The sequence below is a fragment of the Oryctolagus cuniculus genome, chromosome 3 (assembly GCF_964237555.1).
Source record: "Oryctolagus cuniculus chromosome 3, mOryCun1.1, whole genome shotgun sequence".
Classification (NCBI taxonomy): Eukaryota; Metazoa; Chordata; class Mammalia; order Lagomorpha; family Leporidae; genus Oryctolagus; species Oryctolagus cuniculus.
In genome coordinates this window covers 15,220,163-15,244,018 of record NC_091434.1, presented here as the reverse complement: position 1 = coordinate 15,244,018, position 23,856 = coordinate 15,220,163, and the positions used below count along the sequence as shown (strand labels likewise).

The following is a 23,856-nucleotide window of genomic DNA, read 5'->3' as shown; positions in this document are numbered from 1 at the left end:
CAAAGCACGTTCATTCAGTCCGAAAATATGCGGAGATGAAAAGAGGGAAAGAAGCCTTTTCCTTAGATGAACGGTGATTAACAGAACTTTTAATGAGAAATAGTACACAGAGAATCAAGTACAAATACATGAAGCAGACTGAGAATTTTCTGCAAGTGGTGCTTTTGGAGTGACTCAGCTTTTCTGAAAAGCCCTTGAAGTTGTCCAAGTGTCCCTTTAGGTTCTACAAGGGAGGATTTAACCAGGCTCAGCCAAATGTTCAGCACTCTACGCAGCATATATAATCAAAGAGAACATCTAAAATATGTTATTTCAGGGGTTTTACAGATGAAAATTCTTCTAATTACCTCCTTCCTACAAATAACTACAGATTTCTTGAGCCCTCAAGGAACTATTTAGACTATAACACACTAGAAATTGAAATAAAAAAAAAATAGGCCCATTGCATGTAATAATCTACATTCAAGACTGGAATCCAGGTACCAGTAGTGTGGCACAGCAGGTTAGGCACCACTTGCAGTACTGGTATCCCATGTTGGAACACCAGTTTGAGACCCACTGCTTGACTTCAATCCAGCTCCCTGCTAATGTGCCTGGGAAAGCAGTGGATGATGCCCCTCTCCGTGGGAGACCAGGTTGGAGTTCCTGGCTCCTTGCTTTGGTCTAGCTCAGTCCTAACTATTGTAGCCATTTGGGGAGTGAGCTACCGGATGGAAGACCTCTTTCTCTCTCTATCACTCTGCCTTTCAAATAAATAAATAAATCGTTAAAAAAAAAAAAAAAGAAAAAAGACTGGAGTTCAAAAGGAGTTTGAGATAAGTGGCTAGGGGAGGTTATGGGGCTTAAGCAACTGGGAGGGGCCTATGCCATGTACTGCTAAGGTCTAGATGGGAAAGAACAGTAATATATTTAGGCCAGGAATTGAGGACTTAGTAGGTAACCAGGTAGAGATGTAATGTGGGAAGTCAGGTATGAGTTAGAACCTCAGAGGACAGAGGAAGCTAGGAATGTAAGTTTGATTATTCTTCATGGTTTTCTTCAAAATGAAGTCTCTAATGCCTAAATTCATGACAAAAAATATATATATTGCAACTTTGACTCAGCAATTCCTATTCAAGGAAATTACCTTTGGAAGTACTGATGTAAGTATCTAAGGAGTGATGTACAGGAAAATTCATAGCATTGTTATTTATCATAGAAAAAATGTAAATGGTCATCTACAAGATATTATATAAGTTTATACTATGGAGTACTATGCAGCAGACAAAAGTATGTACCCATGAATTGACACCAAAAGTTGTCCATGATACATTATCTAATGAAGAAGGAAGTTACAGAGTAGAAATTACGGTGTAATCCTATGTATGCAAAAAGGTGTCATGGACATATTTTGTATATTTAAAGAAAATGTCTCAAATGATATACTTAGCACTTAATCAGGAATTTTTATTCTAGGAAATGGGATTACAGGGAAACTTTGCTTTATTCTCAATATACTGCTATGTTTGATTTTCCAGGGAGCATGAAATACATATCTAATAAAAAGGATTTTATAACTTTTTGTGTTTTAATAGAAAAGCTTCAGTACTCGAGGAGTTTATGCTTTACTGGGCATAAGTCAGAGGGTTTTCTCTTCCTCTTTATTCTCCACCCTTTCTTTAATGTCACAAAGCGAATTCTCTCAGAGATCTTGATGACATCTTGCAGAAAAAAGTCAAGCAGACAGATCAATTGGATGACAAGGTTCTAGCAAAGAAGCCAAGAACAGTAAGGCTTGACTGAGGGCCAGGGAGCACTTGACGACACCAGAGCAGGCTGAATGTCACACTGGTGGCATCAGCAGAGTGTGAGGACACAGGCTGAGGATGGCTGGAGCACCAAGAGGTCCAGAGTCGTGAATACAAATGCCTTCCCAGAGACCATCCTTACAAACCCATCAAGACAAGCCTGGGGACAGACTCAGCGCAGTGGGTTTAGCTGGCTCTCCATGTCAACACCAGTTCAAGTCTTGGGTACTCTGCTTCCAAACCAGCTCCCCGATAATTTCCTGGGAAAGCAGAGGAAGATGGCTCAAGTACTTGGGCCCCTGCTACCACTATGGGAGGCCCAAATGGAGTCCCTGGATCTTGGCTTTTTCCTGGTCCACACCTAGTTGTTGTGGCCATTTGGAGAGTGAACCAGCATATACGAAATCTCTCTCTCCCTTTCTGTGTGTGTGTGTGTGTGTGTGTGTGTGTGTGTGTCTCAGTCTCTCTTTCTTTCAAGTAAATAAACAAGTAAATTTTTTAAAAATACTTATTTTATTTACCTGCAAGGCAGAGTTACACAGGGATATTAGAGCGAGAAAAAGAGAGAAGTCTTCCAACCACTGGTTCACTCCCCAAATGGCCACAACGGCCAGGGCTGGGACCGATCAAAACCAGAAGCCAGGAACTTTTTCTGGGTCTCCTATGCAGATGCAGGGGCACAAGCACTTGGGCCATCTTCCACTGCTTTCCCAGGCATAGCAGAGAGCTGGATTGGAAGTGGAGCAGCCAGGATTAAAACCAGCGCCCCTGTGGGATGCCAGTATCACAGGTGGCAGCTTTACCTGCTACACCACAGTGCTGTTCCTGGTAAATAAATCTTTAAAAATAGAAAAGAATTATGCAGTTTGCAACATGTTCCGTTGTGTTTGGTGCTGACAGATAGTGACTGTGCAAAGGCAATGTTTAGGACCCACATGTCCAGGTGAAGACTACAGACTTGAAGTCTGACTTAGAGAAAAAAAAAAAAAAGATTAACTTAAACTGAACCAAAAGTGTTTCAATGGAGCTAGATTTAAAGAAAAATCACCAGACTCAGATATGCATGCTGGCATAATGACAGTGGGATTGGACATACTTCCCCTGGCTGCTAAACTCATACTTGCTCATTTTTAAAAAATTTGTTTCAAATACAGAAAAAACTTTATTTGAAATCCCACCACTGTTACCATTTTACTGAATATCTCCCAAGATATATTTCTATAGATACATGGCACCTGCTGTCATATACTTGCTTTCTGAAATCAACCATCCATCGTATAATGTTTCTACTTACACAAGACTAAGGATCACACATGTTCCACTCCACAGTCACACTTCAGTTTCTACAGCAGATGGGTTCCAGCCCCTCCATGGGTAACAAAATCCTGGGGTACTCAGATCACTGATAGAAATGGTACAGAATTCGCACATCCCCTTATACCTTAAACTATCTCTAGTTTACTCATAATACTGGACACAATGAGAAAGTTAGGTAATAGTTGCTGCATTGTGTAGAGATTAATGACAGAAAAACAAAGTCGCCGTGTTCAGAACAGACGCAATTTTTGAACTGTGTTTTTAATCCATGATTGGCTGGATCTGAAGACACAGAACTGGCAGACAGGAAGGGCGACTATGTACTTGATTCTGGCTTCTAGTTATCCTCTGGTGTGTGACTGTTCTCAGAGAATAAGTCCCCTGGAGTGGGGCCGCCGGGACTAGGTCCCTGAGGAAGTCCTTCAGGCCACCCAATCCTGCCAGCTCTGTTCAGGTTCTGCTTCTCCCCAGACTGGAGCTATGACTGCATTTCAATAATTTTTCTAATTTTTGCTAACCCAATAAGTGAAAGAGAAATCTCAATTTTGACGTCCACGTGTAACTTGGTAAAGTAACACTGCCCAGGAGCTGACAGTGCTTCCTCGTTTTGTGCCTGCCTAGACTTCTACTTCAGAACCATCGTTTTATCTTTAACTTAGCAACCAGAGAGCCTACATGTGTGATGTATTAAAACACAATCTTCATGCATAATACAAAGACTTACCATGGGCTTTTGAAAAGTCCCGTGGCACTTCCAGTGCCCTGTCCTGTCCTCCACTTTGTTTAAAAAACAAAATACTGCTCTTGAGTTAAGTGAAAATACTCAAGACCTTTAACAGGCCTCTGCAAGCATGAACTTACCGCACCGGAAGACAGACAGCTGGGCCAGCATCGGCACTAGATAGGACTTCCCATCGCCGGCCACGAACGTACGCTTTTTTGTATTCTCAGGCTGAAACCGTGATTTCCATAAACCCTTAAAATACACAGCATTGACAAGAACCAGTCTGGTGAGCACGCCATCGATTAGATCTGGGGACAGCAGAGTGTCGATCATACCTGTGGAGTCAAAGAACAAACAAGAACAAACTCTCAGGACCGGTGGCAGATCGCAGAGCAAGCAGCAACCATTGATCAGGCAGAACGTAAAAGGGTTTTAAAGGGCAATGCCAACACCCCACACTGCAGCGCTGGCTCAGGTTCCCACTGTTCCACATCCCATCCAGCTCCCTGCTAATGGCCTGAGAAAAGCAGTAGAAAATGGCCCAAGTGTTTGGGCCTGATCCATATGGGAGAGTTGGATGAAACTCCTGGCTCTTAGCTCCTGGCTTTGGTTTGGCACAGCCATGGCGGGGAGGGGTGAACCAGTGGATGGAAGATCTCTCTGTCTCTCCCTCTCTCTCTGTAACTCTTTCAAGTAAGTAAATCTTTAAAAAAAGAAATTATAGGCAGTTCCCTGTAAGTTTCACATTTTAAAAAATTCTATTCATCCAAATAAACTATACTTAATTAATAATTAAGTCCCTGTTTTTACTAATAACTGATATGTATGACTCTCAGGGCTTTTGGTCCCCACACAATAGGCAGTTTTTGATCACTGGGTTGATTTAATCATAGTCAAAACAAAACTGCCTGTGCAGTGTTATCAAGGGTAAATCCCTGATTGAAGATTTTGGAAATGTTGAGGATTAGTTTGGAATCCCTGGTTATCCATGGCTTTATAACTACTTGAACAAGAACAGAAGGTAAAAACTGGTGTCTTTATTTATAGATCAGGCATTGAGCTAGTGCTGATATTAGAGAGAGAAGTGGAGTCTGTCCTAGAAGAACTCCTAATGTCAGAGGATGGCTCCCTCTTGGAGGTGCCAGGGATGTCCCTGTTACTAACACCAGCAGGGGGAACCAAACGCAGCACTTCTTACCCAGGGTGCTCACCAGGACACTCCTGGAGTGTGCGCTGGGGCTGCAGCTCTGGTTTTCCATTTAGGTTCTTTCTGCTTGGTCTTTGCCGATTCAGCTGTGTATACAGGTATGTGTGTGGATCCTAATTAGGGATCCTAATCCCACAAACTACTAAAATCAGTTTATCGTAGCATTTTTTTTAGCCTAAATATATATACAAAGGTACTTTGTTTTATTCTGGTGCAAGAAATTTTGAAATCCATGGATGGTTTTTTCATAACAATCATTTTCCATGAAATTTTGGAAGTTCCTCCATATGCATGGATTTCAAAATGTTTTTGCATTCAAATAAACTTAGCTTTTAACTCCATTTTGCATGAGCTTTTTGAAGTATGCTGGTATATAAAGCAAGGATTAATGCAAACGTGAGTTTCAGTGCTTTAAACGGTAAGAGTAAACCCAACAGCTTCTGAAGAATCAAGAAACTTTAATTCAGCAGAGAGAGCTTTAAGTCTTTTTAAGTAGAGCTCAAGAGGATCCTAGTGCACAATAAACAAATGTTTAAATCAATCATAGTAAACTAGCACAAGGTGAACCCTCTCGGACCCACCATGTGCCAAGACAGTTTCACTACCACTCCTAACTCCCACAAGAGGGCACCAACTCACCTTAAGTCAGGACCTGGAAGGGAACTACCTCAGCTATAAATAGCCCTGGTTGAATTCAGTTACAAAGCTGTCTTTTGGGCATAGACTGTGGTGGGGGAAGGAAGTTGGGACTTCATGCTCCCCCACCAGGAAGGTCCTTAGAGTTGGTTCAACAATAGTGAATGCTGCTTCTTGCCTGTGCTGGGAACACTGCCCAGTTCAACTCCGACTTGCCTTTAAGACAGAGCACCTTGGGCCCTCTGCTGACCCACCCCCCAGAAGATGCCTCTCCTCTCACTTTCCACAGAGCCCAACTTGGGCAGCACCACTATGGCGCTACAACATTTTATTCCAGCCAATTCTAATGTGTTTGTCTCTAACTAAACAGCACAGAGCAAGGGCTCCACTCCTAGCACTGTGTTCAGCATACAGCCGGTGCTCGGTGAGTGTCTGGGGAAATCTTCACAGAGATAAATAATGCCCCTGATTACCGTTGGCAGAACTAGGACACGTAAGAGGGCATGAAGAAAGAAAGAAAAAGAAAGCATAAAGAGAAAAGGGTAAGACAGGCATAGCTCAGAGGCGAGGCAGAGGCACAAGGGGGCCCTGCCATTAATAGCTGTCACTCATTCATCCACCTCACCCACCCACCAGCCTATCCGTCCATCTGTTCATCCATCCATCCATTCATCCATCCATTCATTCACCAGTCCATCCACTCATTTGTTCACCCACCCACTCATCCAGCCATCCAGCCATCCAGCCATCTACCCATCTTTGGATACCTAGCTACTATGTGTCAGGTACACTCCTGACAAAAAAAAAAAAATGAACCCTGCCCTCAAAGAGCCATGGAATAGAGAGAGGTGGTGGCTAATATAAATGATTTGGAAAAGTATAAAGCTGCAATTTTAACAAATACCTTGAAATAAGTACTTAAGGCCATGAGGGAAACAAGAGCAGGAATCTGCTGCCATCAGCAAGGTCTGGGGTGTGTGGTTCCTTGGGGAGGGATTATTTAAGCTAATAGCTGCAAAAGTAGCTCACACTTGTTGAGCTCTTCCTACGTGCCACTTTGCTAAATCTTCAAATGCCTTATTTGTATCCTCAAGACAGGTTTTCATCAAATTATTCCAATAGGTATTAATCTTTCATCCGTTTACAGGTAAGAATTCTGAGCACAGGGTGGTTAGGTAACTCGACCAAGGTTCTACAACAAATAAACGGCAGAACTGAGATTCAAACCCAGAACTTGTGCTTGTAACCATGATGCCACTCACATTATGGTACAGAAACAAGTGTGCACTCACAATGGGAAGCAGGAGGGAAAAGAATTTAAGCTGCCGGATGCCTGTGAGGAAGTTTGTGGCAGCAGGCAGAGCAGCGAGTACGGTGGCCCAGGAGGAGCCCATGTAGTTGGAACACAGGCGACATGGAGAAGCTGTGGCTGCAGGTCAGGGCCATCACCAGAGCACTGCAAAGCGTGTTGTGTTTTTCTTCCCCACTCTGGAGGGAAGGAATTGTCATCCCCAGGGGGTTGCACCTGCAGGCATCAGACTGGACAAAGACTGAGCTCCAAGGTCCATCTGAGCTCTCTCATGCAGTGAAGTCTTGCTCAGTAGGGCCATTCACCGCAAGGAGGCAGTCTGGGAATTTGTGGAGTGCTTTTGGTTGAGTGGGTAGTGACCAGAGACACCACATGGCTGGCAATTTTCCGAGCGGCCTCACACAGTGAAGGACTATCGTGCTTCTTGCCTGACTCTCAAATGCCCCGTAGATATCCATGCTGGTGAGAAACCTGTTTATAACGATCTGAGCTCAGCAACGCACTCTTGTGTGCAAACACTATTTTTTGCAAGCTTTTAATGTTTACTGAATTTTCCAGGAATGTGCCTACCATGTAAATCAAGTGGAGCTTGTCCTTTGTTCTGTCAAGAAATTTATCAAGAGTTTTATACTACTTTAGAAAAAAATTGTGTCAGCAATAGCAATGTAGTTTGTGGTCTTTGTGTCACCAGTGCCACTACCTGGCCCAGTTGCTTTTGTAGCTGACAATTCATAATTCTTCCATGAATGTGACTCCTTTATTATGCATCTGGATACAGCTTTCTGACTGGTTTACCTTTGAACTACATATTCATATATCCATATTACATTTCTTTTGTTTTTCCTTATATTACAGTTGGGTACTACATTAATTTTTTAAAAAATATTGTATGTGTATGCCTAAGTCATATTATCTGTGAATTTCATTTCAGGATGTAAAGAGAAATAAAATATTTGTTTAAAAGGAGGGAGTTGGGTCTGATTGAGAAATTCTGCTAAGTGCTTTCCATCCCAGCATGTCAGGTACTTAGAAAGCATCCAGTGGTGTATGAATGTGATGTCACACTACTATTCTACATGTACAGAAGAACGCCGAGGGGCTAGCTTTGTGGCACAGCAGGTTTAGCTGCCACCTGGGATGCTGGCATTCCATATGAACAAGTTTGAGTCCCGGCCACTCCACTTCCTATCCAGCTCCCTACTAATGAGCCTGAAAAGGCAGCAAGAAGATGGCCCAAGTGCTTGGGCCCCTGCACCCATGTAGAAGACCCTGCAGGCTCCTGACGTTGGCTTGACCCAGCTCCAGTTGCTGAGAACATTTCGGGAGTGATGGATGGAAGATCTCTCTTGCTCGATCTCTCCTCTAATTCTGCCTTTCACATTCAGGAGGAAGGGTAGAGAAGGGGGTGCGAGGGGAAATAGGAAGAGGAGAAGGAGGAGGAGGAAGAACAAGGCATCTGAGAGGGCTTCATGGCATGCCCCAGCCACCCACCACAGACAAGAACCAGTCCTCAGTGCGTCTGTTCACAATCACCGTGTTCAGGCCGGGGGCCTCCAGTAGCCCAGAACCACAAGACAGTGTTGGTCTCCTGACCATTGCATGGTTTCAGGAAGGTAGCCAGGCTGCACACCCAGGTCCTATTGAGCAGGGATGCTCAGATTCATCACTCCCACCCTCAGTCTCATCTACTCCTCTTGTGCATGCTTTTTTTTTTTTTTTTTTTTTTTTAAGATTTGTTTTATTTATTTGAAAGACAGAGTTACAGAGACAGGGAAAGACAGAGAGAGAAAGAAAGGTCTTACATACATTGGTTCACTCCCCCAAATGACCACAACGGCTGGAACTGAGCCAATCTGAAGGCAGGAGCTTCTTCTGAGTCTTCCATGTGGGTGCAGGGGCCCAAGCACTTGGGCCATCCCCCCCTGTTCTCCCAGGTGCATTAGCAGGAAGCTGGATTGGAAATGGAGCAGTCAGGACTTGAAAACGTGCCCATATGGGATGCTGATGCTGCAGGCCAGGGTTTAATCTGCCCTCCTGTGCACTCTGTCCACTTTCTCCACTATCTCTGATGGTTTATAAACCCTCATATATCTAAGTACAGTGGTGGGTGGTAAAGACAAACTAGCGACTGCTCCCACTTGTCTCAGAGATTCTGAGTCAGTAGGCAGAGGTTCAGGTATCTGCATTTGAAACACACCCTAGGTAATTCTGAAGCAAGTATAATAGGAACTCTGGGGTCTCCCCAAATTTTAGCTTTGGGATTCTTCTCCCCATTGAGTGTCTTTTTGTTCTATTCGTTTGACTCTAACTCTCATTTTTTTCAAAGATTTATTCATTTATTTGAGAGGCAATGTCAGAGACAGAGAGACAGAGACAGAGGTCTTTCATCTGCTGGTTAACTCCCCAAATGGCTCAATGGCTGGAGCTGAGCCCATCCAAACCCAGGAGCCAGGAACTTCTTCCGGGTTTCTCACATGGGTGCAGGGACCCAAGCATCTGGGCATGTTCCACTGCTTTTCCAGGTCATTAGCAGGGAGATGGATTGGAAGTGGAGCAGCCAAGACATGAACCAACCTGGCACTGCAGGTGGAGGCCCAACCTACTATGCCACAGTGCCAACTCCCTCCTTAGAGATGAGTGAGAAAGCTTCCGAAGCAGACAGGAGCCTGTGGGCAAGGTTGCTGGAGGCCATGGCAGGGAAAGCAGGGAGCTGGAGCGGCTGTGCCCTACTCTGCCACCTGGACTGTGGTGACAGTGCCCCAGGGCCACAGTGATGGCTCCAGCATGGAAAGAGCGGGGAAGGCAGACTGAGTCCCGGGCCCTCATAGGAAGACAGACCAGAGTCCCCTGGGTTCCAGGCATTTCTCAACAGAAGGGCTGTGGGCTGGTAGACAGCAGTTAGCATCCCACAGCTGAATGCACACTTCCATTCACAAAGTACCGGGGCACACAGAACGTGGTGGCCACTCACCCCGGGTTTCGTTTTTCACCCACGCGTTGACAGAATCACAGGCGGAGGCCGGGTCCTCGAAGTTCACGTTCCGGACTTCACAGCGGAACACATCTTTGTTCCTCGTGACGAAAGGCATTTCCATTTTAAAGCCACTCTTCACGAACACTGCATTAGCTGTGGTCACAATATCTTTGTTTTTCTTGGAGACGATGGCTTTGTTGATCTTCTTTAACACTTTACCAACTCCTAAGGGAGAAATTAGAAAATACAGCAATATTATAAAGAGTTTAGAAATGCCTTTTTTTTTTAATCTTTTGTATCACAGCAAATAAGAACAGAATAAGCAACATGTCTTCTGCTTTCTCAGTGGCCTATTTTTTTTGGAAAGGGATGGATGGGTTTAAGATAAAGAATAACCACTAAAGCTGTTAAATATCACTTGTGCTTCTGCATCACGACAGGCATACTGGGGCAGGCATTTCACCTAGAGGTTAAGATGCTGCTCCCACATCCTGAGGCCTGGGTTCAGATTCCCAGTTCCAGCTCCAGCTCCAGCTTCCTGCCAATGCATACTGTGGGGGGCAGCAGATGATGGCTCAAGTAGTTGAGTCCCTGCCACCCACGTGGGAGACTTGGATTGAGTTCCTGGCTCCCAGCTTTGGCCTGGTCCAGGCCCAGACTCATTTCTTGTGGACATTTTTGGGAGTGAACCAATGGATGTGATCCCAATACGTCTCCCCTCTCCCCCACCCACCCCCACCATCCTGTATTTGTTTTTAAACTCTGGCATGTTTACGATGTTTCTATTACCTTCCCAGTGTAGACCTCATTCTCCTAGCAGCCTTTCTAGGGACCAGATCAGTAAGAATGCTGGCAAGCTCCTCAATTCTGTAGTCACTGGGGAATAAATCAGATAATTTCCCAATTCATTCTCTCTCTTGTCTAATCTTCAGAAATGATACTTATTTGCGTGCCAAAGGTTTAAAAATATGATTTCTTTTTTTTGTTTTGGGGAAAAACTGAAGAGAACAAGCAATGGAAAGACTATGAACAATTGCCATGTGCCACCATCCAGAACACTGTGATTTTTACTTGATATCAAGCTCACGAAGGAAACAAATTAATTTTACAGCAATGTAAGCTTTATTTTACATGAGTCATTCACACATGCTCCATTAAGTCATAGAGCATGAAAAAGATGAAAGACAAGTTATAAGGATGAAATGTGTTTCTGCAGAAAACTTGAATCACAGATCTGTCTTTTCAAAACGACACCTTCCTCAAATATCTCGCCAGCGTCTCCTTCGTAGTCTCCCCAAGAGATCTGTCCCTCTCAACCTGCTTCTTCAGACTCCTTAAATAAGGGCAAGTCAAGGTCTTCCCATGGTCTACAAAGAGCACTTTACAACGCAAATGCCCTTTCTTAAGCTTCTCATGACCACCTTCATTCCATTCTGTGGGGCAGTCCCATTCACAGGACAGGAAACAGCAGGCCTCATAGGCGAAAAGACACTTTCAAGGCCAAGTGCCAGAATCCACCCTGTTAGCCACACTCTCTCATCTTCTACAAGCCCTAATATCTCCTACAGAGAAAGGGGAAGGATTGGGGCAGACCGCCTCCCCATCCCCCCTCCCTCCCCGTCCCCAACAGTCCTGCCTCTTTCCACACTGCTGTGAGTGCCTGGAACCTGAGCCCTAGCGACAGCCTCCTGGGTACGTTTGCTCTACAAACTGAAGTCCTGGTCTACAATGGGACCTGACAAATCTGGAGAAAGAAGACATGGGGTGGGGTGGAGTAGGTGGCCCCTGAGCCAACACCATTACAACCTTAGACATAATGACCTACAATTAGTTGGCTCAGCACTAAAACAAACAGCAGAACTCCAGTTGCTATTTTGGAACCGCTTGGCCAACAGGACCTGGATTGTACTAGGAAAGGCCATCAATTCTAGTGGTGATTCACCATGAAGTTGTAAGTCATCAAGAGTTTTCTGAAACTCCAGGCAGGGGGCAGAACAGGGTGTTCCAAGGTCCTTTCACACTTGCAGCAGGTGAACAAACGGCAAACTCCTGCAAGAGGTTAGCGCTGAGTCAACAGAGCAGGGCAGCCTGGCACTTGGTGTTGGCCACACTAGGTGGGGCAACCCTGCAGGAGGTTATACTGAGAACATAGTCCAAGCGTGAGGCAGCAAATAACATAAATCCCTGCCTTTCTCCATTTTACTCTCCAGCTAGGTACGGATGGAGCCGAGAGTCTTAGAACTTCACGGCTGGTAGGGGTGGGAGAGCAGGAGTAGGAAAATCCCCTTAGTCTCCAATGAAGTAACTGGGCCAGAAGATCCCCGTGCATGTTGGTGATGGGCTCAGAAGCCAGTCTGGCTACTCATGCCCTGCACCTGTGCAAAAGGCAGGTGCAGGTGACTCTGGTAGGAACACCTGAGCTAAAGCAGAGCCACACACCAGGAGATACAGGTTTAGTTTCAACGAAAGTTTTTCATTGGTCCTCATTTGTAAAAAACATGTTCTTTAGCTTTATACATTGGAAGAACTAAATATTTATAAGAAGTTTCAAAACAATAGATGAGCAGTCTTTCACCTAGTCTTCCCCAATGGTACCATCATTCATAAGGAATCTGCCATTGACACAATCCATAACGCACATTCTCATCTCACTCATTTTTCCTACTGTGTGTGTGTTTAGCCCTATGCAATTGTGTCACATGTGGCCACTCCTACAATCAAGACACAGGACAGTTCTGTCACTACAAGGCTCCTTGCACTGCCCTCCATGGCTGCCCCCCTGGCCTCCCACAACATGTTTCTGAAACTCATTCACAACCACAATGCACTGTAGCCTTGGACATCATGGAGGTGTGGAGGTGGGTGGGACAGGAAGTTCTCCCTTTAGATATGAGAAGACTGAAACACAGGGAGACCCTGTGGTTGACCCCAAGTCTCACAGCTCCAGAAGGGACCAGACTCTAGTTCTCCTTTCCAGCACTTGCATATGTATCTTTGGGAAAAAGACTGACCCTGAATGCCAGAAGATACCAGCAAAACCCCTCCTGGCTGCCTGGCTTCCCAGATCGAAGTGAAGACTGGGCAACAAACATCTCTCCTGCTGTGCCCCATGCAGGACTCCAGGCCAAGACCCTGGCCAGCGCGAACAGGGAGTATACACACCATTCACGCTGTATCTCATGGCTGTGGTGAGCTGCTTCTTCGTCTTGCCGTCTGCCCCAAGCTGCAGCATCCCCAGCACCGATGCAATCCCGTGGGGGGAAATGACGATGTTGTCGTGAGGCTGCGATTTCACAATCTGATTGAAAACTTGGATCCCCATGTTGGAGCCTAGTTCCTCAAGAGACAGAGGGTTGAACTGGGAGCAGACGGATGGCAAAGTCACGGAGGCCAAGAGGAAGAAGGGAAAATGCCAACTCATGGTTCCTTTTGGCAAGGACATCCTGAAAAATCAGATAAAATAGATATAAACATTAAATAAATGCATAATTTATTTTGGATGGATTAGTTTGTGCTGAACTATATATGATTTGCTGTACTCAGTATAACTGAGTGCCATGCTAACATATTTAAGGTAGAATAGTATAGGTTAAATGGGTCTCCAATACATGCCTTAGGATGATGGGCAAAGAGAGAAATCAAATTTACACTTCCCGAGTCCTTACTCTGTGCCGGACAATACACTAATACGTAATTCTCATCACTGCATTTCATTCTATTTACTGAGGGCCTCCTGTGGTCCTGGCTCTTTTGAAAGCATTGGGCACACAGCCGTAAATAAGAGGAGTAATACCTCTGTCCTCGAGGAATTTATATTTTAGAGAGGAGACAGAAAATAAACCAACAAGCAATAAATCAACATCAGAAAGAGATAAAGGCCATGATGATAAAAAAATGATATGAGCAAAAGAAGGGTAAGAGGAGGGAGACATAAGAGGGGGCGGTCAGGGGGATGTCTCTATGATGGGAACATGGGTGATGGGATCTGAATGATGAGAAACAGGCAGCCACACCTGCATGTGGGAAGGGTGTGTGCCAGGCAAAGGGAGAGTAGAGCAAAGGCCCCAAGGAGGGAAGAAATACGTGGTGTTAGAGGTTAGTGTACAGCAAAGTGGAGGATTTGATGCTAAAGGTCACAAGAAACCATTGGAGGATTGTTTAAAAATTGTGTTTATTTTACTTATTTGAAAGGGGGAGAGAGAGAGAGAGAGAGAGACTGATTATCATCTACTGGTTCACTGCCAGCTTGCCACAGCAGCCAAGGCTGGCCCAGGCCAAAGTCAGGAACTAAAAATTCAATCTGGCTCTCCCACATGGGTAGCAGGAACCCAACTACTCAAGCCATCACCTGCTACCTCCCAGGGTGTGCAATAGCAGGAAGCTGGAATCTGTAACAGAGCCGGGGCTTGAACACAGGTATGTGCTGTGGGTGTCCCAAGCACCATCTTAACCACTACACCTAACATCCACTCCTACTGGAGAGTTTTAAACAAGGAGGTCAATTTCTCAGGTTGCTATTATAATTTTATAACCACACATACTAGATTCTTTTACTATAAGAATGTCACTTTCAAATTAAATAACCATTTAATTAAAACAAATTTAAATGGCAGTTTTAAAGCTATAGTAAGACAGAACAATTGATAAGTCATGAGGCTGGCATGGCTCTGCTGATCTCAATTACAACAATTTGTTTTAAATCAGCTTCCTTTCCTTGATTACCACTTACAGAGCTCTCTTTGGCTATGACAAATAAGAATCGGGAAATTTACATGTATTTACGAATTAGCAAATATTTTCACTAAATAATAATTGAACAGTGGCCACTGGTAAAACAAAAGCAAAGCTGGTGATGTTAATTTGGAGAAGCCCGAGTTCCTGCTAAGTATAAGTCTTGCACGGAGCCAATGCCTTCCCTTAACACACACACTGCATGGGAGAGGATGGAGCGCTTAAGACACAGGCGTCCTAGAGACGGGAAACAATGTCCGGTCTCTAGGGAGAAGAAATGGCACAGGGCAGTGTTGACTAAACTGGTGTCTGGTGTTTCCTTTTCTTCCTCTCTATACTTTCTGTACTTCCCGCCCTAGGTCAGGCAGATGTTCCATAAACACTGAGGGGTTAAACATCAAGGCTTATGAATGTTACTTTCTATTTTTACTAATTATTTTTCATTACATCAACATAGTCTTTTGAGTGTGACTAAGAAAACACTGTGTTCAGTCCTGAGCCTCCCTGTTAGCTCCAAACACTCTCCAAGGAAAGCACCAGGTTGGGTTGGGCAAGGACTGTCAGCAGCAGCAGAATTCTGTTTGGCTCCCTGATGCACAATGAACCTCTAGTGGATGTTGCAATTTTCTTATAGGTTGTGAAACACGCACTTTAAAAAAAAAAAAAATTAGGACACTCAGTGTTTCTCCAGGGCTTAATTGTAAAATAATTGTGTAAATGCAGCCTGTCTGAATGCAAAACATGTAAGTGACCTACATACACACTCCCATTTGGGCCTTTACTATGGCCAGCATGGCCAATTTTGACTTTGGCACCTCAGAGTGGCTGTAATACCAGGACAATCCCCTGAGTTTCCTAGAGCCTGTTGGTCACTGGAGAGCTTCCAAAGCTTGTCTATGGAAGTTTACTCATTTCATCTAAAAACCAGGAGTGGTGTTCTCCCTTCTTCCTCTTTCTTTCTTTCAGGAAATAAATGTTCTCTTTAAAATTTAATGTACCACAAAATCATCCTAGGTCTACAACAATTCATACTATCTTTTTTCAGTCAAGTCCAGTGACAAGTGCCACCATGAATCTCCACTTCTGACTCTTGCATGATAGTCTCTCCTAGAATGTATCTTCAGCATGCCACAACCCATGCTCCCAGCAGAAATCTGCCAGGATCAGGGAATATCTGAAAAAATAGTTGAATGAGCACCCCAAAAAGGCACAAAAGGCAACAAATTGGTTTTGCCTCCAGTAGCCTTTAGCTGATCTACTCAAATTATATAAGATTGTCAAACAGGGAGAAAGGACCAGGGAGAAATCTAACAGTGCCAATGTCTTCGAGTCAGCAAGAACAGTCTCCCAAATAAATAGCTGTCTTATTTAGTTGAGTTTTTTCTAAAAGAATAGTTTCATTATGATGTGGGGAAAACCTGCCATGAGTGTTTTTCTTAGTTCCTTCTCTTGGGACGTTTCTGAGAGATGTCTATGTAGTTTCATAACAGTGCATTGGGACAGTGCGGGGCTGTGCAGAACTTGGAATCAGAGCTGTTTTTGATTGATGTTCTGGGCATAATTTCTCCTTGGCCTCAGTTTCCTATGCCAAATGCTCAGCTGTCTAAATTCACCTGGCTTTTATACATGTCTGAGGATAAGCTTTCACTTCTCTGCAAAGTTCAGTAGCTGAGAGAAGGGGTGTTGATCCATAAATTAGATTTGCAAAATTCCCAACTATGAAACACACTCATACCCAGATAAACAATTGTTTGCATGAAATAACTGTTGGCTTTCTTAACCTTTGAAATTCTTAATTGCTAGAACAAGTAGATTCCTGTATTGGGAAGAACATAGTAACCTCCTGTGTAGTCTCATTTTTAAGAGGAATTACACTTGAAATATTCAAATGAAAGAAAAACAATGTTGTACAAATATATGCATAGCATCAATGTGGAGAATAAACATGAATCTGATTGTCATGCCATTTCTTGAATGTTTTCACAAATATTAAGGAAGATAGAGGAGTGGTCATTTAGCTGCACTGAAGCTGCCCACATCTCACATCAAGATACCTGTTCTGATTTCTGGCCCAAGCTCCTGACTCCTGTTTCTGCCAGTGCAGACCATGGAAGGCAGTGGCGATGGTCCAAGTAATTGGTCTCCTGCTACCCACATGGGAAACCTGGATTGTGTTCCAGCTCCTGGTTCCACTCCTTGTCCAGCCCCAGCCACTGTGGACATTTGGATAGTGAACCGGCAGATGAGAGCTCTTTGTCACCTGCCTGTCTCTCCTTCAAGTTCAGGCTATCACTGAGGGAGATCATACACCTATTAATAAAGTCACTGTCACAAGCACATCCTTACCAATGTTGGCTTTCTCTTTCCTCACGTACTTCCAAACTTTCTCATTTAAACCTTTCCACTTTCTGGAATTTACGTAAAGTGTTTTTGAGGCCAGCGCCGCGGCTCAACAGGCTAATCCTCCACCTTGCGGTTCTAGTCCCGGTCGGGGCACCAGATTCTGTCCCGGTTGCCCCTCTTCCAGGCCAGCTCTCTGCTGTGGCCAGGGAGTGCAGTGGAGGATGGCCCAAGTGCTTGGGCCCTGCACCCCAAGGGAGACCAGGAGAAGCACCTGGCTCCTGCCATCGGATCAGCGTGGTGCATCAGCCGCAGCGTGCTGGCCGCGGCGGCCATTGGAGGGTGAACCAACGGCAAAAGGAAGACCTTTCTCTCTGTCTCTCTCTCTCACTGTCCACTCTGCCTGTCAAAAAAATAAAAATAAAAAAATAAAAAAATAAAGTGTTTCTGAAGTAACTGGATACTGCTTTGAGCGTGAAGCATGATTTAATGTAGCAAGTAGCTGGTAGTTTAGCAAATGCCAGATTCAAAACTGCGCTTACCAGTGCACCACGTGCCAACAGCAAACACCAGGAAACACTCTCTAAAACCCACTGGCTCCAACCATCCCTTCTAGACAGAAGATGCTCAAGTCTGCAACTCAAATCCTTCATCCTCCCAAGAGTGTGCTGCCTAGTTCCATCTAATTGTTCAGGATGTTATCTTGGCTTGAAAAACTCTCCATTCGTGGGCTGTGGAGGGTCCCTAGTTTGCAAAATTCATCAACTGCCCTGTTAAAGGGTCATATTGTCTGTTGCTAGAGTTTCCTTCCCAAGTCTGAGTTATAATTTTTCTCCAGTGCCAGCCAGGGCTACCCGTCTATCCCCAGCTCCCTGCACGACTCGTGTGAAGCTTTCCCAGATTGTCCCAGGTAGGGGTTTATCCATCTCCTACTCTGAATTCCCATTGCATTTTTCATCTGCTTCTCTCATTTCAATTGTTTTCCAAGTATGTTTTAGACTGGAAGCTCACAGAAAGAAGGGCATCCAATTGCCACTTCTCCCTTTGCTCTCTGCTGTCTCACACTCTGATGGCTGTTGTCACTCACTATCCCAGGCTGCGTGAGCCCTTGTGACCAGACCCTTGCACAGAACCAGTGCCAAACTATTCCATGGTGAAGAATGGGCCACCCACTCACACAAGATGAAACTTATTTTCTATTAATTCTTTGCATAAAATGTAGTTTACAGGGTGTTATGGCAGTGGGTTAAGTTGTGGTTTGTGATACTGGCATCATATACGAGTGTCCATTTGAGATCCACCTGCTCCATTTCTGATGTAGCTCCCTGCTAATGGGCCTGGGTAAACAGTGGAAAATGGCCCAAGTGCTTGGGCCCCTGCCACCCACATAAGAGATCTTTAGCCTGGCCTAGCCCAGGCCATTTGGGGAGTGACCCAGTAGATGGAATACCTCTTTCTCTCTATCTCTTCCTTTGTCTCTGTAACTCTTTTGAATAAATAAATCTTTTTAAAAATGTATTTTACATATACCACATGAGCAAGTCATAAATTACATGACATGTATTTGCTCTATGTAAAATACTAAGTTGTATGTAAATAATTTGGTGCGGGAAGGAAAAAAAAAACACACTGAAAAGACTTCTGCTCCATCTCTTGGCCAGGACCTAGGAGTATCTAAGGGAAGGAAAACACTCCATCCTCTCTCCTTTTGTAAGACTTTTTTTTAAAAAAATATATATTCAAATATTATATCATGGAAGATTTCAAATATATGCAAAAATATAATAAGCCCAAGCTAGTTAACAGCCAGATAAGACAATGATCAACTTATGGCTTATTTCATTTATTCTCAAATCAAAGATTATTTTAAAGCAAATTGTAGACATTATATAACATCACACAATTTTTTTTCAACATATGCTCTAAAGCTAAGGATTTAAAATATACATATCTGTAATATCATTATCTCACTGCAAAATTAGTAACTCCTTGATATGTAAACTATCTGGCCAGTGCTCAAAGTTTTATGATCGTCTTCTAATTTTCTTAGAATGGGAATCTAAATAAACTCCAGGCATGGCAACTGGTTGATGTCTCTCGTCTCCTGTTTCTTTCTTTCTTTTTTTTTTAATCTTCCTGCTCTTTGCTTTAAACTTTCTCTTGGAACTTTTTTTTGTTGAAGAAACAGGTTATTTGCCCTGTAGTAGTTCCCCGGGCTGAGTTTTGCTAACTGCTTTCATGTGATGATGTTTAACAAGTTCTTTTGTTCTCTGTACTTCCCGTAAGTTGGTAGTCAGATGTAGGGAAGGGGTCTACAAACCACAGCCTGTGGGCCACATCTGGCCACCCACTTTGTTTTGGCTATGATGTCATCTGTACTACCACAGTGAGTTGAGCACAGCTGCCCCACTAAAGCAGGCCCACACAACCCACAAGGCCACAATGAAAACCATGTGACCCTTTATGGGAAAGTTTGCTGACCTCTGCTGTAGAGGTTAGTGAGATTCCGGTCAGTTTCCTTCTTCTGCAAGAATATTTTGTGGAGGTATTGGAACCAAAAGACAGTGGCAAACTCTCTTTTGTGATGGTGGTAGCCACTCATGACCTTTGTCGAAGCGCCCTATCAGGGGTTATTAGATGGTGAATGCGATTGTAGTTCCAACTTGCCTTCTTCATTTATTGCTTGAAATATTTCATAATATTCTTTTCCATAAACAATTATTTGGTTCAGTTTGTATTGAAAAGTAGGCTACATACTCGATTCATTCCCTGTGTGTAACAGTTCTCACAATAATTCAAAATGAGTTGTTTACCCAACATTTGTAGTTGGCTGGAGAGTTTGTTTTCTCTTGCTTTTTTCAATACTGAACACTATTGCTTTTCAACATTTTTTTTTTTTTTTTTTTGACAGGCAGAGTGGACAGTGAGAGAGAGAGAGACAGAGAGAAAGGTCTTCCTTTGCCGTTGGTTCACCCTCCAATGGCCGCCGCGGCCGGCGCGCTGCGGCCGGCGCACCGCGCTGATCCGATGGCAGGAGCCAGGAGCCAGGTGCTTTTCCTAGTCTCCCATGGGGTGCAGGGCCCAAGCACCTGGGCCATCCTCCACTGCACTCCCTGGCCACAGCAGAGGGCTGGCCTGGAAGAGGGGCAACCGGGACAGAATCCGGCGCCCCGACCGGGACTAGAACCCGGTGTGCCGGCGCCGCTAGGCGGAGGATTAGCCTAGTGAGCCGCGGCGCCGGCTGCTTTTCAACATATTTTAAGAGTGCTGATCAACTGCAAATATTATTCTTACTGATGAGCATAGGTTCTTCAGATTTTTTTTTAATAAAAAAGATTTTATTTATTTATTTAAGAAGTAAAGTTACAGAGAATGAGAGGGAGAGAGACAGAGAAAAGTTATCCATCTGCTGGTTCACTTCCTAAATGGCCACAATGGCTGGGGCTGAGCCAATCCAAAGCCACAATCCAGGAGCTTCTTCTGGGTCTCCCAAGTGGGTGCAGGGGCACAAACCCTCAGGCCATCTTCTACTGCTTTCCAGGCCATAGCACAGAGCTGGATCGGAAGCTCCTCTGGGACTAGAACTGGTGTCCATATGGGACGCTGGTGCCGTAGGCAGAGGATTAACCTACTGCACCACAGCGCCTGGCCCTGTTTCCTGAACCTTTTGATATGACCCTATAGTCTGGAGATAATATGAAGCTCATTTTGTACACTTTTTTTTCCTAGGTGAAATCAGCCACAATCTAAGCACTCCCATTAATAAACTCTAAATTAGCAATGGCAATTCTGGGCAACAGTGATATGGAAAATCCAAAACCCACTAAAGTCATTTTCTGGACTACATACATATTTTGAAATTCAAATTATGAAGGACAAGCTGCTTACACATGCACTGGTTTGCCTTCCATGACCGTGGAGACTACTGTATGCACAACACTGGGAGAGTTGGCGGGCAATACGAGCTGAGCTAGGATCATCAAGTGGATCATTCTCATGTGAAATAAGTGAGTGTCCTCAAGCTAGCCCATCCTAATGGGATCCTAACCAAGCAGGGACCTGGAATGAGGAACTGACATGCAGTATGGTAAGGACAGCCCCCGAGTTTAATTCGGCCCCCTTCCCTCAATGAGAGATGACATTTTCTCAGGTATAGGGAAATAGCTGATATTCTTTGGTTCCTGTGTTTCTAAGATCCTGGTTCTTAAAAACTCACTAAAGCCCCTTATTAACCTGCCTCCAAATTAACCATTTCTTGCAGAGGGGTTTCTATGAGCAGAAAAAAAATAATGCACATTGGACTGTATCAGTACCATGGCATCTCTCAACAGCTTTCTTGACAGGGCTTCCCAAAGAAATAGGCTTTGAGTTGTTAAACTTAAGACTTCTAAATGGTTTTAAATCATATCATGCTGCCAAGATGTCAGATCAAACATTTCTCACTAATATTTTGCCAATGGGGGAAGGTATACTTCTTGAATGTCTGAAAAAAGGTACTCTAGAGACCCTCCAGGAATTGACCCATTGAGAGTTAAGGCTGTATCTCCAAGGTGACAGTAACGGTTAACACACAAGTCATTGAAGTTAAGCTTCAATGAGGTCCTATGATTGCAAGAAGAGGACTCTGGTCTCTGAAACATGTCCAGACATTACTAAAATATGTCCACTAAAACGTACCCATTTTCCAAGTATCCATCATGTTTTCTTAATATACCAGGTAGATAAACAAGCTAACTAAGATGCATATTGATATCTTTGGGAAGTACACACAATTTCTTCGATAACAAAATGAACTGGCATCTTGAAAACTAAGAGAAGAACAAACAGTAAATGCCAATTGATCAAAGGAAAAACATTTTGGTGGTTTGAACATGTGCTCATTCAGGTTTCCACAGAGAGACTTACAGTCCTTTCTGATTTTTTTCTTAGATTTTTATCTGACTTCAAAGTATATGCTTTGTTGGGCAAAAAGAACCTAAAATATTTAAAAAATTTTTCAGCCACTCAAATATATGACAACAATATCTAAAACATTCCTTCAATGAAGAGATACATGTTTTATTATTAAATACACTGTGACATACAAGGACCTTTTATCTATGTACTGCTCATTCTGAAATCTTTTTTGGGGTAAAAGGGGAAAGATAGAAGAGGTAAACTGAAACTTTATTGGTTGTGTACCTTTTAATAAAGCAATCCTAAACAATAAAAATAAAGCTGGAGACACCACAATACCTGATGTCAAGACATATTACAGGGCAGTTATAATCAAAATAGTTTGGTACTGGCAAAAGAACAGACATGTCTACTAGTGGAACAGACTAGAGACCCCAGAAATTAATCCATCTGTCTACAACCAACTAATCTTTGGCAAAAGAGCTGAAATCACTCCCTGGGGAAAGGATAGTCTCTTCAACAAGTGGTGCTGGGAAAGTTAGATCTCTGCATGCAGAAGTATGGAACAAGATCCCTACCTCATACCCTATATAAAAAACCAACTCACAATGGGTCAGGTTTCTAAATCTAAGACATGAAATCATCAATTACTAGAGGAAAACATAAGGGAAACACTGCAAGACATGGGTATAGACAAAGACTTCTTGGATAAGGCTCCAGAAGTATAGGCAATAAAGGCAAAAATAGACAAATGGGATTACATAGAGCTAAGAAGCTTCTGCACAGCAAAAGAAATTCTCAACAAAATAAAGAGGAAACTAATAGAATGGGAGAAAATATTTGCAAATTATATGTTTGATAAAGAATTAATATCCAGAATATGCATTTTTCAAATGATGAAATACAAATGGCCAACAGACACATTAAAAATTGCACAGGATCACTAGTCATCATGGAAATGAAAATAAATACCACATTGAGGTTTCACTTCACCCCAGTTAGCATAGCTATCATCCAAAAATCAAAAAATAACAAATGCTGGTGAGGATGTAAGTTATTCTAAAACACTGTTGATGGGAATGTAAACTCATACAACCATTGTGGAAGACAGCATAGAGATTCTTCAGAACTCTGAAAATAGATCGACCACATGTCCCAGCCATTCCACTCCTGGGAATTTACCCAAAAGAAATGAAATCAGCATATGAAGGAGCTTTTTGTACCCCATGTTTATAGCAGCTTAACTCACAATACTAAGATATGGAATCAACCCAAATGTCCATCAACTGACGACTAGAAAAAAAATGTGGTATATACACACAGTGGAATACTACTCAGCCACAAAAAAAGAATGAAATCCTGTCTTTCACAAAAAAATGGATGCAACCAGAGACCATAATGCTTAGTGAAATAAGCCAGTCCTAAAAAGACAAATATAATTTTTTCCTTACTTGTGGTAACTACTATTCAAAGTACAAAACAGTAACATACATAAGTGAAAGTGACATTTTGAGATTTGATTATTTATAGCCCTTTTCTATAATCTTGAGGAGCAGTAATTTTTCTACTTACTACATGTTGAATTCTTTATTTAGCAGAGGATTAAACTTGTGATTATAAAGAAAGCAAAGTATGTCATTGTAAAAATTAAAAGAAAAATAAGAAAAGGAGGAAGAAGGAGGGAGGTTAGGGTGGGAAGCATCATTATGTTCTTAAAACTGTGTATAATGAAATTTGTTCTCTTTATATAAATAAAAAGTATATATACATATATTATATATAATGTTATATATATAATATATAATATATATAAAGAAGAGGCATCCAGCATGAAACACTGCCTTTAGGAAGAGTCACTACTACTTTACACATTTTCATGAGCATTATAAGTTTAAAAAAATTCACTTGCAAAAATAAAATAAAAGATTATGTGAC

At 43.1% G+C, this 23,856-nt stretch overlaps 1 protein-coding gene across 2 annotated transcripts in view; it reads right to left on the bottom strand.

Annotated features, from left to right (window-relative positions):
- The window catches only part of SERPINE2 (serpin family E member 2), a 62,264-nt gene that overhangs the window by 11,503 nt on the left and 26,905 nt on the right, over nt 1-23,856 (bottom strand). For both annotated transcript variants that reach the window (XM_008259238.4, XM_051848113.2), the window contains 3 exons: nt 13,117-13,397; nt 9,952-10,179; nt 3,966-4,163 (listed from right to left, as the gene is read on the bottom strand). In XM_008259238.4, coding sequence (XP_008257460.1) covers nt 3,966-4,163; nt 9,952-10,179; nt 13,117-13,396 — 706 coding nt within the window. In that variant the 5' untranslated portion in view covers nt 13,397. The remainder of the gene's footprint in view (nt 1-3,965; nt 4,164-9,951; nt 10,180-13,116; nt 13,398-23,856) is intronic.